Source organism: Apis cerana, linkage group LG14 (genome assembly GCF_029169275.1).
Source record: "Apis cerana isolate GH-2021 linkage group LG14, AcerK_1.0, whole genome shotgun sequence".
Classification (NCBI taxonomy): Eukaryota; Metazoa; Arthropoda; class Insecta; order Hymenoptera; family Apidae; genus Apis; species Apis cerana.
In genome coordinates, this window is record NC_083865.1 from 512,260 (window position 1) to 532,322 (window position 20,063).

The window sequence follows — 20,063 nt, forward strand, 5'->3', positions numbered from 1 at the left end:
TTTAGAATTCCATTTTACAAAAAAAATTGTGATTATTGATAATCAATATATTTTTTTTATATTTTGTATTTAATTCATATCTATTCTTTTTCATTTTTATTTTCTCATATATTTTAGATCAAAGTTTAAAATCAAAATTTATTTCGAAGGATTTCATATTAGCTATTATATAATATATTATTACTATTTTATAATGTGATCAATAAGTTTTTTTATTGATTTTATTTTTTATTTTTTACTTTTATTTTTTTATTTATGGTGCACTTGGTTTATATGATCTAATCATATATGATTTAATTAAGTTATATTTGTCATTATGCTTTATCATGTATGTAATTGTTTTTTATTTTGTTCATCTATTTCGTTGTTTTGATATTTATTTCTTGCATTTTAAAAGTTATCAAAAGTTCTAGTCTTAAATCTTAAATCTTAAATCTTAAATTTTAAATCTTAATATTAACTGATTATTAACTTATTTCAATTTTCTTACATGAAAGATCCAAGTTACTCTTTTTTAATTTCAAATGGGAAACAATTTCGCTCAAATTCAGTTGTTTGTCTCATGGTTAATGATTCTGTGAAATAAATATGATTGTATTTAAAAATTGACAATTGTTGTTCTGTTTGTGAATGATTATTAAATTATTAATAATAATTGTTAAAAGTAAATAGTTATAACTGTTATATTGCGATATAAAATAAGCTAAATAATATGGTTCTATTAATATAGAATAAATAAAAAATAGAGCTTGTATATATTTAATACGTCTCAAATATAATTGTTTCAAACATAATTTGTCTTTTGAAGAAATTATTACAATTCCAAAATCCTTTATAATTGTATATATATATATATAATATATAAATATGTTTCGCGATGTTACTTTAATCAGAAATTGATTTATAAATTTTTATCTTTTCGCAATTTTCTCTTTTAAATAAATTCTTATATATCTAATATTCATAATAGTATTATAAGAGTAGAGATTAGAAAATTGATTCTAAGATACAGTCATGGAATTTTATAATACTATAAAGTCTTAAAAACTAAGAAATATATTTTTTCTAACAAATACGATTTATAATTAAATAAACAACTTTGATAGAATAACCTTCGAAATTTCATAAAATTTTAAAAGTTCTATAATCTTCAAAAAAGGTAAAAAATGAATGTCATAAACATTATGAGTCAAAATCCCAATACTTTTTTCCCAATAATCTCTTTATTATAATAATAAAGTATAATAATAACAAATCATGACTTTAGAAGTAATAAACCTTTAATTTTGAAAAATTTTGTCTAAAGACTTCATTAAAATTGTCCATTATTTGTATTAATATAATGATATAAGTCATTATATTACCAAAAAACTGAAAAAGAAATTAAAATTTAAATAAATCATATGACAAGTTAAATATTTGTTTAATTTACCATAGTTGATAATTTGTTATTAAAAATATAGCCACCGGCATTAAATTTTAAAGGATGAAGAAGAACTTGTAATGAAAATTGTTGCACCTGAAATTATTGTTATTATTAAATTTTTATTCGTAAATATTTTTATTTATTAAATTGTAAATGAGGATTATTTGTATTCAATATATTTCTCTATTATGAAAAAATCTTTGAAAAAAATCTGAAAATATTTACATAGCATTTTCTTAACAAAGAAAAAAAACATTTAAATATTTAAAGAAGATAAAAAATAAAACAAACATTCTAGAGATTAGAAAAAAATTCATTTGAATATACAATTATTATAACAATATATATATAAATTATGATATTTAATATTCAAAAATATTCGAATATGTATGTTTCTTTTAAGGATTAAAAATCAAAATATGTATTGTTGTATAATACAGTAAAAATATAATTTTTTGAGTAATAATATTTTAACATACATTCAATAATAATAAAAAAAGAAAAAAAGACTATATTGTGATTAATCGAATCAAGTTTCCAAAACATGATCGTTATATTCGAATATATAAGTAAATTATTGTTAGCCGATCAAAGTTTAATAAGTTTTCTTTACGTTACGAAATGTACTTATTCTCTAAAAAAAATTTTATAATTTTTAATTATGCAAATTTATATAATGTAACAAAGATTTACCTTAAACAAGATATATATCTTGTTATATATATATTAGACATTATTAGACATTGATAGGGACGTAAACGTAGGTGATAAAGGGTAATGCTGCGAGGGTAATTCTGTTTTTGAAAGAAGAATTTAAACAAGCTTTTGCTTTGTATATTTATTAGAAACAATTCGATATGATTAGAGTGTCAAACTTATAATTATAAAAGTCAACGTTTTTTTTTATTGCTTCATATAATATTTATCACGAACAATAAAAATTTCGAAAAAACTTGCATCGCAAATTTTTCTCTTGGAAAAAATAATCTTATTCTTAATTAAATTAATTTTATTTAAAATGCTTGTAGAGATTATCATCTTTTTTTAAATATTTATTTACAGAATAATTCTTTTTTTAAAATTTGCATGTTACGAAATATTTCATTTATTGAATATTTATTTACAAAATGATATTTCTTTAGGATATTGTTTAGGATATATTAGGAAGTTTTCTTCAATGCTGCTATTGATACAGAAAGCTTTTGCTCATGAGATATATTACAAAAAGATTGTAATGCAAAATTTAGATCTATCTTCAATTATTAGACAGTTTCGAGATTATATTAAATCAGAATCATATATGGATCAATTAAATATTAAATATTAAATATATTAAAATAAACAAAATAAGAAAAAGAAACAAGATATCATTTATAAATCGTGCTTATTTTTTAAAAAATTTTAAAACATTATTATTGAAGTATATTATTAAAGTATTTAATCATTGGATTAGAATCTATGAAAAAAATCTATGACTATACAAAATTCAATATGTTGAAGTATTTCAATCTAATGATTATATCGTTTGTCGATTTTGACATTAAATATTAAGTAAATTGCAAAGAATCCCTAATTCTAAGGAGAATTTATTATATTTCAAATTATTAATATTGTATTCAAATTATTTGTCCAACCATTGAAAATCATATCGAATTGCTATGAAAAAAAAAGATCTTTTAGGAAATCAAATAAAGTAAATTTAAATAAACAAAAAATTCAACATCTTTTTTTGAATAGTGATTTAGGATTCCTTTGAAATTTTTGTTCTTCATGATAAATACAATATAAAAAAAAGAGTTTTACTTTAAAAATCAAAGTTAATTTTGCCATTATTGGCAAATTTAACTTAACAAATTTCCATTGATTCTATAAATCATCTCCAAAATCAATATCAAATCAATAACAAATAATTTGTCGTATCTTATATAAATAGAATTCAAAATATTTTATAAAAATTATTATTTATAAATTATTCAAAAATTAAAACACTTATTATATGTGAAAGAAACATTATTATTTTTATATATATCAAAATTATAAAAATTAATAAGAAAAGAAAAATATAGAAATGACCTTTGGCAGAAGTAAATTTAATGCATCTTACCTCGTCTCTAATAGAATTATCTAAATAACAAATTTCCAATTGTCGAAGTAAATGTGCTGTTATTTGTACCTATAAAATTTTTCTCTTAAAATATAAATAAATGTAGTCTTACCTCACGATACAAATTAGTACAGTAATTATTTATAAAAATAATTTTTGTTAAATTGAGAAAAGTCCATATTAAAAATCCTATAATTCCTTTATTTGATAATGTTATGATATGTTGAATGATTTTAAATAAAAATATAAATTATAAAGTGTACACAGTACTAATAAAAATTCCACTATTAAGTCTAAGAGAATTTGATAAGTATATGCTTGATTAAGTTCACGTGAAAGTTGAAAGATCTCAAAATGAATATGCCTTTAATAGATAAAAAAAAAAAAATAAAGTAACATCAATATTATTATTTTTATCAATAACTTATAGGTATTAATAGGAAGAAAATCTTATATATTTAAATAACACAAAAAAATAAATTTATAAATTTTAATGCAACTTTTCTTTCAGAAAACAAATATATAAAAAAACTTTCTAAATTATTGTGATTGTGTAAATCTTTATACAATCAGAAAATGATATATACTATCAAAAAATAGGTAACCCAAAACATAATTTTTAACTGTTGGCATATTCGAATATAAAAATATTAAAATAATGTAATATAAATATAAATTTGTACATTGTTCATTTTTATATTTATTATATTTTTCGAAAATATTTTAATAAAGAATTACATTGTGTCTTTTAATATTCGTTTTTATTAAAAAAATTTTATTAATTAATTTTACAATATTTTTTTGTGGCAATTTTTTTATGAAAAATTCATTTTCAATTAAAAAAGATATTAAAATTTCACTTTTTCATATTAAAATATTAAATGTTCTTTTTTAAATATTATGTAACATGTATCAAAGTTAATTCTTCTTTATATTATTTCATTTAACAATATAATCTAAGTTAATCTAACTAGAGAATAAAATATCATGGTGCATGTAGTTACTTTATTAGAATGTTTTAAAATGATATTAAAATAATATTAAAATTTTAGAAATTATTCAATATTTATATTTTTTTAAGACAAAACCAGAATTGATTTATGAAACAATTAGACTTGAATTAATTTGAATTTCATTTTCAATAGCTTTATTTTTAACAGTTTAACACTTTATTTGTAACAGTTTAATAGTAATTTATAAGCAGATATAGTTCTCTAATATTTTCAGATTCTCAATAGTAATCTAAGTTAAACTATAATAGCGAAACTATATGATTATTTTAAAAGTTACTTGCGTACCAAATGTTTTGTGACAAATCATTATAAAAGTGATCATAAAAGTTTTGATCTCCATGTATTGCAACATGATCTTGCAAAGTTTCATCCTTCGAAACTGCTTTCCAATGCGTCCATTGGTTTTTTTTAGTCTTTTTAACTTTTATTCGAGATCACATTCTTTGTATTTCCGCAAAAAATAATAATTGAAAAAAAAACAATAGTTTTCAAAATCAATTAGCATTTAGCCAAAATACAATACAGATCAAATCAATAATATTATTAGCATAGATGCAATTCAAAATATAATTAAAAATTAGATAGAAGTCATAATAAATGAATTAAATTAAAAGTCATCAATCAGCCGCAAATAGTTAGAGTCAACTACTATTCAAAGCTCATAATATAAATAATTATAAAGTTTTATAACAAAGTTTTATATAAATGATAATAAGCTTCGAGTAATATTCAGTTTAGGCACTCAATTTATATAATATTCAAACTAAGTTGTCACTTTAATATTCTTATATTTCTCGTTATATACTTAATACAAAACAAACATTTGATAATAATGAAAAGTACGAAAAAATTTTTTCGAATCATTACATAAATCATAAAATATCTAATAATGATGAATAATTATTTTCGTATAATTTTTTATCTTTGAAATCTCTGAATTTTCAACTAAATTCAACTATTATCAAATGTATAATGAAATGGTATATAATTATACTATAAAGAATTGCAGTTATAAGAGTTTCCTTCCAAAAATTATTTTTTCTTTTAAAGATATTTTTAAATATTTTTAAAAAATATTTTTAAATCTGGAAAATTTATATATCGGAATTTATTAAAATAATTTTAGAGTTTAATAAACTAAAAGTTCACGAAAATCAAAACATTAATTTCGAACATTTATAACCATAAAAAATGATCATAATATCGGTATCATATTTAATATTTATTATTATAATTTCGGTCATTGTAATTTTAATCGATCAAGAATTTCACATTTTATTTTTGCATTTCGCAAAATCCAAAGAATTTGAGATATTTTAAATCTATTATAATCCATGAGAAAATAGATTTTTAATTTAATTTATTTAATTTATTACATTTAATTGTTTATTATATTATTTATATTATATTAACACGTATAAAAAAATTTTATACAATAATATATAATCTATAATAAATAACAATCTTTTCTTGCAAATATTTCGAAAACTAAAAAATAGGACGATGATAATTAGAAAAAAATTGAAAAATGTTGATTTCTATATCATATACAAAATTACCAAAATCATCAAGGAAATTTCTTTTCTAAATTACAAGAAATATATCAATTTTTTAGTCATTATTCTAAATAAAAGAGAATGTTTTTTTTAAAACTTTAGAAACAAATCTTGAAAAAAAATTCTTAAAGATTAAATTTCTAAAACTTGTAAAAGAAAAAGAAATGTTAAGAAATTTAAATATCAGCAACTTTCTTAGGTAAAAACTTAGTGTTTAATTTTATGCTAATGTAAGAAAAATAATTATAAAATAAAAGTATTTTGTATTAATGATGCTTAACATTATAATGATAACAATATTAGTAATGGTTTAACATTATTTTAACTTTTTATAAAATATATTCAATTTTTTTCAATTCAATTTTTTCAATTTCAATTCAAATACCATACATTTTAAAAATATAATAAATACTAATTATAAAATAATATATTAAATATTTTTATATAATATTTTAAAAATTTTTCATTAATAATGTTATATATTACATTTCTAAAAATAAAATTGATTCAAATATGATAACATTAATTAAAAATATAATAGTGCTTATTTTATAATGTGCAATTTAGGCGAAATGTTTTTTTTATTTACCTTGGTAAATGAATTTTGCAAATTTAATTTAAACGAAAAGGAGAAATATTTATTGAAAATAAAAATTATATATATAAATAATAATATAAAATAATATAAAAAATATGAAATAATATATAAATAAAATATGAAAATGATATAAACCAAATAAAAAATCAGTGTTAAATTTAATTTGCATTTTTTTAATAAAACTCGATATACTTATTTTGAAATTCTATTTTTAAGAATTACTAGAAATAGCAATATACATTGATAATAATCGAAATATCAAAACGGACTTTGTATATATTAATTAAAAACAATGTAAATATTAATTAAAAACAAAACTTTTCTTTAAATATTTTTTATTTTCTTTAATTAATTATTTGATTAATTATTTTATTTCTTTAATTATTTAATTAATTTCTTTAATTATTATCATTAATAATTAAATATTAATTTGATAATTGCATTATTTTATTTTATATTATTATAATTCTAGAAATACTTACTTCTGTATTCAGCATTCCAAGAACTATAAAAATGATAACGCACATAATGTTAACAATTAATGATACTTTATGAGTGATCTCTTGGTATGCAAGCCAATCTGTATTTATTATTGCATTCAAAAATATGCCATATATAATGATGCATATATTATACTCCAGCCATATCGTAATCGTCCTTTCGATTCAAATATACGTAAACCAAATATTTCATTAATGATAATGATATTAACGAAGTATATTGACTTTTTGGTGTCCATAATAAAATTTTTGTTTTAAATATCTTAGTTATTGTGTCTATAAACAGTACACACAAATGGTAAATAAATGTATGACAAATAATAATTTCTAAAGATTTTAATAAAATTATATAATTATATTATATATAATTTATATTTTTATAAATTATAATTTTATAAAAATAATTATAGAATATATTTTTATAGAATATATTTTAATATAATATAATATAAAAATTAAATAAGTTTTTTTAGATTTTTAAATATATTTTTAAATAAGATCAAATATCTTAAATATAAAATGTAAAAATTTCAAATTTAATATTATATCTTTCTTCATATAGTTCTTAAATTATATATAATAGTTCTTAAATTATAATAATACAATCTCCATAAATTAATATGAATATCTGAAAAAACACATTGCCTGAAAATATCGATGAAATAATATCATAAAAAAATAGTACTTCTCTTCGTTCTTATCAAAAAGATTGTTTCTTTCATTTACAAAAAATTTCGCATTTATATATTAATATTTACTTACCTTTCATGTTCTTCTTAATTTTGTTCATATGAATAATTATATATATATTTATTTATTAAAAAAATTATATTAAATTATTATTTAATTATTTAATTATTATTTAATTATTCTAATAAAAATTTTATTTTTTTCATTAATTATATCTTTTTTATTATTAATCTTTTTTTTAATATTCTTACCACATACTATTGCAAATTATAAAATGAATAGTTTTATCTATTTGTATTATGTCATAATCTTCGCAAATTCATTTATACTAATGCAATTAAAGATAATCATCATCTAGAACTCTATTTAAAATTGTATATTGTCAACATAATGTTCTTAAAACTGATCAAAAATTACAGATATCATTTTATTTATTTATCAATGAAGATACAAATTAAAATGTAGAATATGATTTTTTTTAAAAAAATGTAATAACTTCAATTTAATTTCTTTTTAAGATTAATTAGTAATTGTATATTATTAGCAATTAATGAAAATTAGAGAGTTTCAAATTTTTTTTCAATTTATAAAGATCCGTATTTTCTGTTTTCTATGTTTCAATACTAAAAATGTTTAAATATAATATATATTTTTTATAGAAATTTTTTCTCATAAAAACATTAGAATTTCATTTTATAAAGAAAATTGTGATTATTGGTATTTTTTTTACATTTTCTATTTACTTCATATGTTTTTTTTTTTTGTTTTCTTATATATTTTTAATCAACTTATGTATTTTAGAATCGAAGAATTATTTTATATAGCTATTATATTATTAGACTATATTATGGTACTATATTATTATGGTATTTTATAGTTTAATTGGTAATATTTTTTTGCATAGTTTATATGATTTGATTAAATTATATTTTTCATTTGCTTTATCTAGTTATTTACTTACTTCATTAATTATGTTTTGATTTGTTTTTTGTATTTTATCATTTATTGTAATTGATCTTACAGTAGTCATTATAAAATTTATTTTTATATATAGTCTATGAGACATCTATTTTAATTTTATTAATTTTGCTTTATTTTTCTCCCTTTTCAATATAAAACTATAATCTATTGAAAATAATTTTAAATATTTTTGTAATTTGTATATTGTATGAAAATTATAAGTATTAGATAAATACTATGAAATTTTTAAATATATGTCATAACTAATAATTTATTAAATTTTTTAATCAAAGACAAGAATTATTATTAATCAGATAGATGCTAAGATATTTTTTTGTTCCAAATTTCTGTAATGAATTTTTTTACTTCTATGTTAATGTTATAATTATAATAATGTCATAATACAATAATGTTATAGTTGTCATAAATATATAGATATAAATAATGGTTTTTCTCGTTAAATAACTAAGGCCTGTTTTTTGCGAAAGATAGAAAAATAATTAGCTTTTTTCAAATCATAATGAATAATTAATAATTTTATTAAATAAAAGATTAGTAATATGAACATGTAATTATTTATATAATATATTTGAATTAATTGCTTCATTTTTTTTGATATTTATATTTAGTTTTCTTTTGCTGGGATCTATTTTCTATTTTTATTAAATATTTTTTAATATCTTTAATTTTTCAATTTAATTTTTTATAAAGAATATATTCCAGATAAAAATGAAAGTATTTTGTAATTTATATTTTCTTCTTTTTAATTTTTGATAAGTTTGTGTTATTGTTGCATAGATATGATATATTTATTAGTATTAATTCATAAATATAATATTTTATATTTGTAACAAATGTTATTAACAAATTTTTTATTTCTACAGGAGTTAATTTTAAAATCGTGATTTCTTATTAGAGAAAGATGTTTCTCTTTGAATTACTTGTGTTCGAGTTGCTCAAGCAAAGTTTATTGCTTTTATCCATAAAGTTGCCTATCAGAAAATATTGTTATTTAGAACAAAATTAATGTAGAAGATTTGAATTTTGTGTAATTATTTTACTTGTTAATGTGGGAAATAATTTTTATTTCAGTTGTTTTTTTATTGTATAATTCTTATAGTACGCCTTATAGGATTACCTTAGTAGTTATAGTTTTTTTACATTATCTATTTTAATTATAAAGGAATAATTTTAAATTAAATGTTTGCACAGTTTGTAGCAGTTCGAAGGATATTGTACTTAATAATTAACTTTATTTCTTTATTTTTTTTTCTAAATAAAGAACAGATTGTTTTGTATTATATTTGATTATACTATTTCTTTTATTTAGTGATTAAATTCTTTAAATTCATTGATTATTATGTTAATTTTTATTTTGTAATGCTTTCTTCTTAATGCAACTTTGTAATTTCTATTTTTTTTTTAATTAATAGAAATTTGCATTATTTTTTTTATTGTTATGTTTTATTATTATTATTATTATTATTGTTGTTGTTGTTTCGAATTGATGGATAACTTATTAAATATTGAAATCTAATTTTAAATATAACTAAATTACAATGTATTAAATAAAAAAACAAATTACAACTATCTGAATTGAAAACACATTGAATTGACAAGTACTTAATATTTATTTTAACTTATTAGAATTATTAAAATTATATTTAATTATATTTAATGATATTTTATTTAATTATATTTAATTATATAATTAACATTTAATGTAATAAATAAAATAATAGATAATTAAATATAAGAAATGAAAATTCTTTAAAATTCTATTTTTATATAGCAAATCTATCTAATTTCTTCATTTCAAAGAATTAGAGTTTCTGTAGTTTTGTAGCTTCTATACCTCTATGATTTTTCTTCTTTTTGAGAAATTATAATTCTTAGTTAAGATTCTCTCAATCGTAACCTAATCTAACTTAACTTAATTTAATCTAACCTAACCATTACTATGAGCATCGATAAAATAAAATATTTGAAATATGATTTTAAACAGCGAAGCAATGAAGAAATATTATCTTATTATCTGTTAATGATGGAACTCTTATTCAGATTTGCTTTAAAGATATTAAGAGAATTAATATTTTATCGAATAAGCAAAGAAAGCACGAACCATTAATTGGTCAAATCTATTATATCGTAACATTTTTACAATTAATAAATATAGCTATATAAATATAGCTATATAATATTTTTATATTATTGCATGTACAATATCATTTACAAATATATTTACGATAATTTTTCAATATTCTTATCATTTTTTATGTTATTATATTATGTTTTTTTCTTCTATTTTACAATTTATGTCAATGTCATGAATTGTAAAGTTATAAATTCAGCGCTAATATTTTGCATATTACAAATTATAAATAGAGATCATTTGTGTTCGATATATTTTTTAATATAAAAAAGAAGAAATCTGAATAAATTCATACAGCACCTTCTAAAAAAAAACATTCAAATAATTAAAATTAAAACAAATATTCTAAATAAAATTAGAATAAAAAAAATAATTTATTTGAATGTACAAATATTATGAAAAACTATAGAATATTAATGTATTTTATATAATTTATTATATAGCATTATAAGACACAAATATATATATAATAAAGTACAATCTGATATTTTTGAACATATTCTAATAGCATTTTTTTACAAAATAAGAATTAAAAATCAAGGAAAATCTAAATTTGTAAAAATAAATAAAATATTTATAAAAATGTAAAACGCTTTATACAATAAATTGTAAATATGAAAGTAATGAAAAAATTTTTATATAACTATTCGATAAAGCTTATTGTTACTTAAAAAATTATAATCATTTTAATAAATATACATTTGATTTAATAAATATACATTTAAAATGTAACAGCGCAATTAAATATGTTCAATTTAATTTACAGCATTTATCATATCGTTTTTGTAATGAAACCATTCAATAGCCTTATATTGTTTTAGATATATTACTCTGTCATTAGAATTTTAATATAATGTAAAATGCAATGTATAATATTTAAAATGCAATTTAATATTTAAAAAAAATTTATTGCAAATAAGTTATTACAAATACTTGGTATTGTATAACATTTTATTTAAATCTATAAATATATTATTGTATGACTCTTAATGTACTTATTTTACAAAATTATTAATAAATAAATATTAATATTAAGTATTAATAAATTGACTAAAGAGTAAAAATAAAAAACACATTGTATTTTAGTTTAGTTTCATTAAAAAAAATCGTTATTATTAAATATAAGAGAAAGGAATCTCAATATATATTCATATGATATAAAATAAAATATATAAATAAATTGGACTTTTTTAGACTTTGATGTGAAATAAAATGCTTAAAATGTTCGAAAATTCACTTGTGTTTGCTATACTGGTGGATATAGTTTTGTTTTTTGAATTTTTTTAAATTGATATGAGTAAAAATGAGATTATTAAAAATGAAATCAAAAACCAAATGAAATAGTCTTTAGTTTCTAAAAAGAAAAATGAGCAAATCAAATTTTATAAAAATATAATAATTAATATTTTTGTTATTGTTATTAATATTCATAGTATATTCTTAAAATATTATTATTGACTATTGTGTTATTATTATATTGCTATTTATTTACTAAAATTGCGCACAAAGAGCATTATTTATTTCTGTATTTCAAATTTCATTATATATTTCAAAAATGATAGAAAAATAGGAAAATCAAAGATAAATGATAATATAATAATTTAAAAATTTTTTTAAATATCAAATATATAGTCACATATTTAATAATTTTAATTTTAATGTCATATATTTAAAAGTAAGAATTAAATGTATTGACAATGTCATCCAATATTATGAAAAAAAAATTAATGTGAAAGAGCTATCTTTGTTGTTCTATTTGTTTTTGTAAATACTATTCGTCGATCTACACATGTACGCACAAAAACAAAAAATAAAAGTATTAAAAGAGAATCTAAAAACAGATTAGCATAGAACTCGATAAAATGTTTAATTAAAATTCAATTTCTTGTATATTATAATATTATTATATAGTATACAATTCAAGAAGTATATAAAAAATTATAAACTAAGAAAATGGAAATAGCATGTATAATTTTTAAATTAAATAACAATTATCAATCATAGATTATAAAATAGAATTGTTATTAAATAAATAAAAGTATAGGATTTTATTAATCAAAATCGATTAGAGATATTAGAATGAATGAATCCTAATCAAAAATAACAATTAAAACCATAGTTTCTTGGTGAAAAATATTGTGTATATTTTTATAATCAATAAAGCAAAAGATGTTTAGATTGTACTGCAAGATTACATTAAATCCTATCAAAATAAGATTCGTTATTTTCTTTAAAAATATTCATAATCTAAAATTCTCGGAAATATAGAAAAATATAATCGACTTATATAATCAGTTAGAAGTAATTGAAGAAGATATCAACGAATATCTTTTTTTCATGATAATACTCTATAATTTATCGGAATTTTATAACTATTTAATAAATATTTTTAGAAATAGACTTGAACAAAAATTAAAATTTTTTTTCAATGCTAAATTAAAGAAAAATTAATGAACGAATGTCGTAGATTATCTCAAACAAGTGATCATATTTTTATATAGTATAGAAATTACAAGATAGTTCTAATTCAAGAAAAGAAAATTCATTCGAGCTAAGACTATTTTTGTAAAAGAGAAAATATAAAATCTGGAAACAAAAGAAAGAAAAGATAAATAAATAAGAAAAAAGATAATAACAATGAATTTTCTTTCAATGCAAATTCGCATAATCGTCAAATGAATAATATGTTGATTCAAAAGAATAAGTCACGTGACAAAATAAAAAATTTTTTATTTTCCATAAATAGTGCAACGGTAGCAAGTATTAAAATGATCACAATTAAAAGATATAAGTATTATTAAATATTTAAATAAATTCAATGTAGGAAGAATTATTATTACATTCACAGTAAAATATATAACATATGTATAATATTGTATGAAAATTAACTATCAGTTAAAAAAATTATTGATAATGATTTCAAAATAAAATTTCAAAGTAAAGTAGTGATCATAAATGCAATAATAGAAAATAGTGAAATACTTGCAATAACTATTTATATAAATTAGATCAAATAATTTATAATTTATAAATATATGAATGAACAAAATGTTAACGTATTAAATGCACACTCAAAAATAATTGCATACATAATACAGAAAATTAAAAAAAAAGTATTTGAATTATTATGTACAGAATAAATAAAAAAGATTAATGTTAAACATAACAAATTGAAAACTATGATATGATAAAAAAACTATGATATTCAAAAAAAAGAATAAAAATATCAAATAAATTTAAGAACTTTACTCGATATAATGCCTCTGATGTATCTAAATGTAATACAAATAAATTCAGCTTAAGCAATAAAAACAATACATATTGTTTAATTAATGATTTTAGTGGATGTATTAAAATTCAATTATTAACATATAATCGAAAATGTAAAAATATTAAAAAATATATATGGCGTTTATAAAAAAAAATTTAATTAATTTAATTAAAAGCTATTTGATTAGCTATAGATAAAGAAAAGAAATATATTAATGATGAATCGATAAACTATTTAAAGGAATAAAAATGGAACTCATTGTAATACAATGGAACAGCAAAAAAAAATAAATACAAATTGAAATAATAAGATAAATAATAAGATAAATAATAATTATAAGCTTATTGAAAATGTACTGAAAATATTGAGATGAAGCAATAATAACGATAATTTTTCTATAAAACAAATTACTTATTACACCATAAGATATCGTGAATATTTATGTATTTGATATTTGATAAAATCAGATTTTAATTATATGCATTTAAATATATTTAAATTATGCATAAAATATATTTACAAATTTTAAAAGAACGTAAATACAAATTAGATAACAAAATTAAGAAATTACACTAGGATATAATGAGAGATTCAAAATCGTTTAATAGATTTAAAGACAAATAAAAATGAATCGAGTCGTGTTATTTTTTCAATAATATAAAAATGCAAATTAAAAGAATCTCAAAAGAAAAAAAATGTGATTATGAAAATAAAAAAATATAGAATTAGAAATGATAAAACATATGATAAAATAACTGAATAAAATGCATAGAATAAAGAAAATGAAAATATTCTGAAAAAAAAACATAAACTATTTATAAGCTTTATTCATGAGATTTATATACATTACATTCGGAGAAATTTTTTATATAAAAACTCTTTTTGTTTTTATCGCGCACGAGTCTCTATTAAATTTAAACCAGGACGATGTGATATGAGAAGATTGTCTTTGAGAATTTAGCCAACACTTATAATTGTATATTTCTGATGTATTTCAGACCAGCTGAATCGATCCTAACGATGACATACACATTTCAGATGCGGCTGATTCAAAGACAAATAATATTGTTCTAGTTCCACGAATCTATAAGATGCGCCGATCTGTTCCTGTTTATTATAAAATCTTTTTATACAGATCATCACTCAAGGCAGAAATTTCCTCAAATTTGGATATCGCGAAGCATCGACAGCGATATTAATGATTATTGACGTATTCTACCGAGAAACGTTTGTCTCTCCTAATTGAATCAAAAAGGAATTTTTCTGAAGGCACGGACGTCACTTGCTAAGAAAATTATGGACACGTCATAGCCCGACTACCGGATACAGTTACATTACTTTTATTCTAACGTATTGTGCTTTGATCTTGGGTTTTAATTATTTGCTACAATTTTGTGAAAAATCCTACTTTCTAATTGACGCATTCCGCAAGAACCACTTATATAGTCCATTCATCTTTAAGAAATATATCTTTATTACAAATCTGTCGAAGGACATTTAAGCTTATATCCAGTAAAATTATTACAATATTATTATTGCGGACGCATACATAAACAAAAGCATACATCTTTAAGATTCAATAGATAAGTATCAAAAATGTAATCGAATCTAGACCAATGAATGTAATATTATTAAAAATTAATAAAATATTAAATAAAAAAATATTTTTCCTTATTAATAATTACGTGAGACAAAGCTTTTAAAAGCTAAACTATTTGGATATTTTATTAAAATATGATACGGATGGATATAATTAAATATAAATAATTTAATTTTAATAATAATTTTAGAATATAATGAATATTATGAAATAAAATATGAAAAAATAGTAGCATACTTAATAATGTTCTTGTAAAAAACGACGTATTTATTAATAATATATAATATAATAATATAATAATAAAAATATTTATTTTTCATTGTAAAAAGAAAAAGGAAAAGAAATTTTATAAATTTTGTATTAATTGAATAATAAGAATCAAATTTCAAATTGGAACATATTAACAAATAAATATTTACAAAATATTATGCAATTAAATATAAAAATGAGAAAGGAAATTATTATATATCCTCAATATATTTATCTCATTTATTATAAATTTATAGATGAATACTACTAACAAATATATTTTAGTATTACACTTTTTTAGAATTATGGATTATTATAATAACACAATATGTGCGATAATTTGATCGAAAGCTTATGATTTTAATGATTTTAATGATTATGATTCCAATTATTTTAAATTTATTGTTTTCCAGATATTTACATAAAATTATTGTTTTATGTTTGTTATTATTACATTGAATTTTGACTATTTATTCATGATAGTGCGTGCGTTTGTGATAATATTAATATATAATCCCTTATTTACTGTTTCTGTATACTTTGTAATTATCGATATTCAAAATATATTAACTAAATATATGTTAATAAAACTAATATTAACATTTTGCCCCTTTTTTTGCGAATTTTTTAAATATGCAAAATGTAAAAATAATATATAAAAGTTCAAAACAATATTAACTTATTTATTTTACTAATATTAATTACATTGTTTATTGTAATTTCGAAGAATTCATAAAATATCTAGATTCTCTATTAATAAATATTGAAAATGATATTAATTGAACCATTATACATGTAAACAAGAAAATGTCAATATTTCAATAGATAATTTATATACATATACGAATAGAATAAACAGTCTTCTATATAATAATAGCAATTATTTTTTGTAATTATCTCGAAAATTAATACGAATTGTATATATAGAAAATAATTATATATATCGATACAGTAGCGATTCCCTTATAAGGAGACAAAAGAGATCGGATAGTGGAATTTTCGGATAATAGAACAATTACTTTTTTTTGCATTAAACTTCATTTATTCAAATAATAAATTCAAGAAATGAACAAAATTGACAATTTCTTTCAACATCTAAGGATTCCATATCTCTTTAGCAGGCATGTCACATAAATTAAATTGTTTAATGTAATAATGTAATAAATTTTTTATTGTAAATTTTTATTAGAAGCAACTGCATAGGGAATTACATTCTCGTTGCGCCTCAAACCATCGAATATTCTGTATATAATTTTTAATATTGCATTTCTGTTTGTTAATATCTGTGATTACAGATTTCCCAACATCATGTATTTTTGCTAATTTTTTGTTGTTGCACTTTCATCACTTTCAAGATTTTTAATTATTTTGTTTTCTTTTCAATAGTTAAAACTACATTGTTGTTTACTTATCATTATGATATCGTTCTCTGTTTCAGAATTGATATGATTACATTTAATCGGCTGAACACAGGAAAGTATTTATTATATCTAAATTTATGTTATAATTTAAGTATAATTAAATATATTGTATTTAAATATCACTACGAAACGTTGTATAGAGAACATACGGATAATAGAACGTCTATATATTAAGGTATTCGGATAATAGGGGTATAGATATGGGAGTCTCTAAAAATTATTTACAAAAAAATTATTTTTCCAAATTTTGTTCTGTACATGACAACATGATAATCCAGTTTTTTTGAGCCTAAATTGCAAGATATGGATATGAATGATAGTTTCAACAAGACGGTGCCACATGCCGTACAACCCGAAAAACAATTCAATTATTGCATGAGTCCTTTTCTGATCGTGTAATTTCTCGTTTTGATAATCAGAATTAGCCGCCCAGATCGTGCGATTTAACGCCGTTGGATTTTTTTCTTATGATTTTTTGAAATCTAAAGTTTATGCCGATAAGCCCACGATCACCCATATCTTGAAGGAGAAAATTGAACGTTGTATCAATGAAATTCAGCCACATTTATACAAAACAATCATGGAAAATTTCAACAAAAGAGTGCGTATGTACGAAAGAGCGAAATCGTGGAGGCCATTTATCCGAATTTTCTTTGAATTCTTTCTTATGAATTTTGAAACACCTTTTATATATGCATATACTTAAAACAATATAAATTTAATGCATTAATATTTGCAATTTTTTATATTTATTATTATATTATATTATTATATTATTCGTAAAAATATTTCTCGAATATAATCGTATCTCTTGTTGATTAAAATGATTTTTAATGTCATTTTTTCACGAAATTGTTTGCAATTATTTTTAAACTTATTTTTAAATTAATATATTAATAATATTAATAATATTTATAGCTATCCACTATCTGAGATTATTGATCTCAGATATCTTTTTTACAATAAATAGTATTACAAAATTACATTTTACATATTGCTATGTATCAACATATCTTGTAATTTAAAGAATATATTGAACAAAATAGTCTTCGTTATAAGAATTCATTATAATTATAAGTTTATATAAAATATATGATTGTATTTTATACTATATGAATTTGTCTGTTGATAATTGATCTGTTGATAAATCTTGATAATTGATGTATTTCTTTTATAATTTTTTTTACTTTATTCAACTTGTAAAATTCTTCAAAGATAACAAAGATTAAAGAAATAATATGGTTTTAAAATAAATACATTATTATAAATAAACATAAACTCATTCATATTTTTACAATTTTCATATGAATAAAAAAGATTCTAAAAAATTTTATTTCCACAATATAATATACAAAAAAAATAAAAAAAAGAAATGAAAGAACAAAAATTTTTTTCTTATAAATCTTGTTGAAAAAAAAACTCTTTTTGTTTGTTTGTTTATTTTAATCCATTAATAGGTTATGTATTATACATTATGTATTAAAATTTTACTACAGTTATGGTCTTAGTTTAAAATTCTTTCTATCCCATTTTTCTTTTATAATTATTCTCATTGCACAATGGCGACTATAAATGATCACAAACTATCGTTGGTTTTCATTAATTAGATGAATATTTAAAAAATAAAAAATTCATTTAAAGTTTTATTAATCTATATATATCAATGTAAAATTAAAAAAAATATTAATAATTTATTTGTCATTATATAATAATATTTATATTTTTTTATAATAATAAATTTAGAGATACGTTTTCATTATATTACATTATGAGATACGTTTAGTTTCTAACATGTCCGAACTTGTAAAATAATTTCAAGCATTATTATTTGGACGCAATATAGAAATATATACATATATCTTTTTCATTTTTCGTATTTTTAATAATTTTTATTAATATTTAATTGTTATTTCAAAACTTTTTATAGAAATATAACTTTATATATAAAATTATTCCTTGGCAATATCAAAAAACGCATTTATTATCAGTCTAAGTTTTGATTATTTAAATATTGAATTATATTACATAATCTCAAAAATATCACAAGGCGAATATTGTAATCTAAATGTAATCTAAGTTACAATATTCTGTAACATCGAATTTGCAATTAAACATTAATTCCAAAAATCATTATTTGGATGTGATTGAAATGAGATTGAAGCATTACTTACAAAGTTTCATTTATCATTTCTGTTTAAATAGATTTTATAATTTTTGTAACATTATGAATTTCTAATTTTTCCTAATTATAAACTTTTCTTATCAGAATATTAGATTATTGATACTATTGAAATAAAAATATAATTTAATATAAAAAATTTATAATATAAAATTATATTTTTATTTTCAAAAATTAATTATAAACTCTTTAAATTATATTATATTAAAGATAATGCATATATAGAAATATATTTTGCTAAATAGAATCCTTTAATTTTTTATTAAGGTCATAAATAATAACAAATAGTTATAAATGAAATAATTTAATATGAATTAAATCAGTATTAAAATCACTGTAATCAA

General features: G+C 18.8%; 1 protein-coding gene across 1 annotated transcript; it reads right to left on the reverse strand.

Annotated features, from left to right (window-relative positions):
- Nucleotides 1-1,329: 1,329 nt before the first annotated feature.
- LOC133667309 (uncharacterized) lies at nucleotides 1,330-7,966 on the reverse strand (the record flags this gene model as incomplete). Its single annotated transcript, XM_062085123.1, is given in 7 exon segments — nucleotides 1,330-1,371; nucleotides 1,433-1,519; nucleotides 3,531-3,599; nucleotides 3,643-3,746; nucleotides 3,749-3,878; nucleotides 7,180-7,277; nucleotides 7,960-7,966. Coding segments are annotated over 7 exon segments (537 nt in total), but the record flags the coding sequence as incomplete, so codon positions are not given.
- Between the last annotated feature and the right edge of the window lie 12,097 nt (nucleotides 7,967-20,063).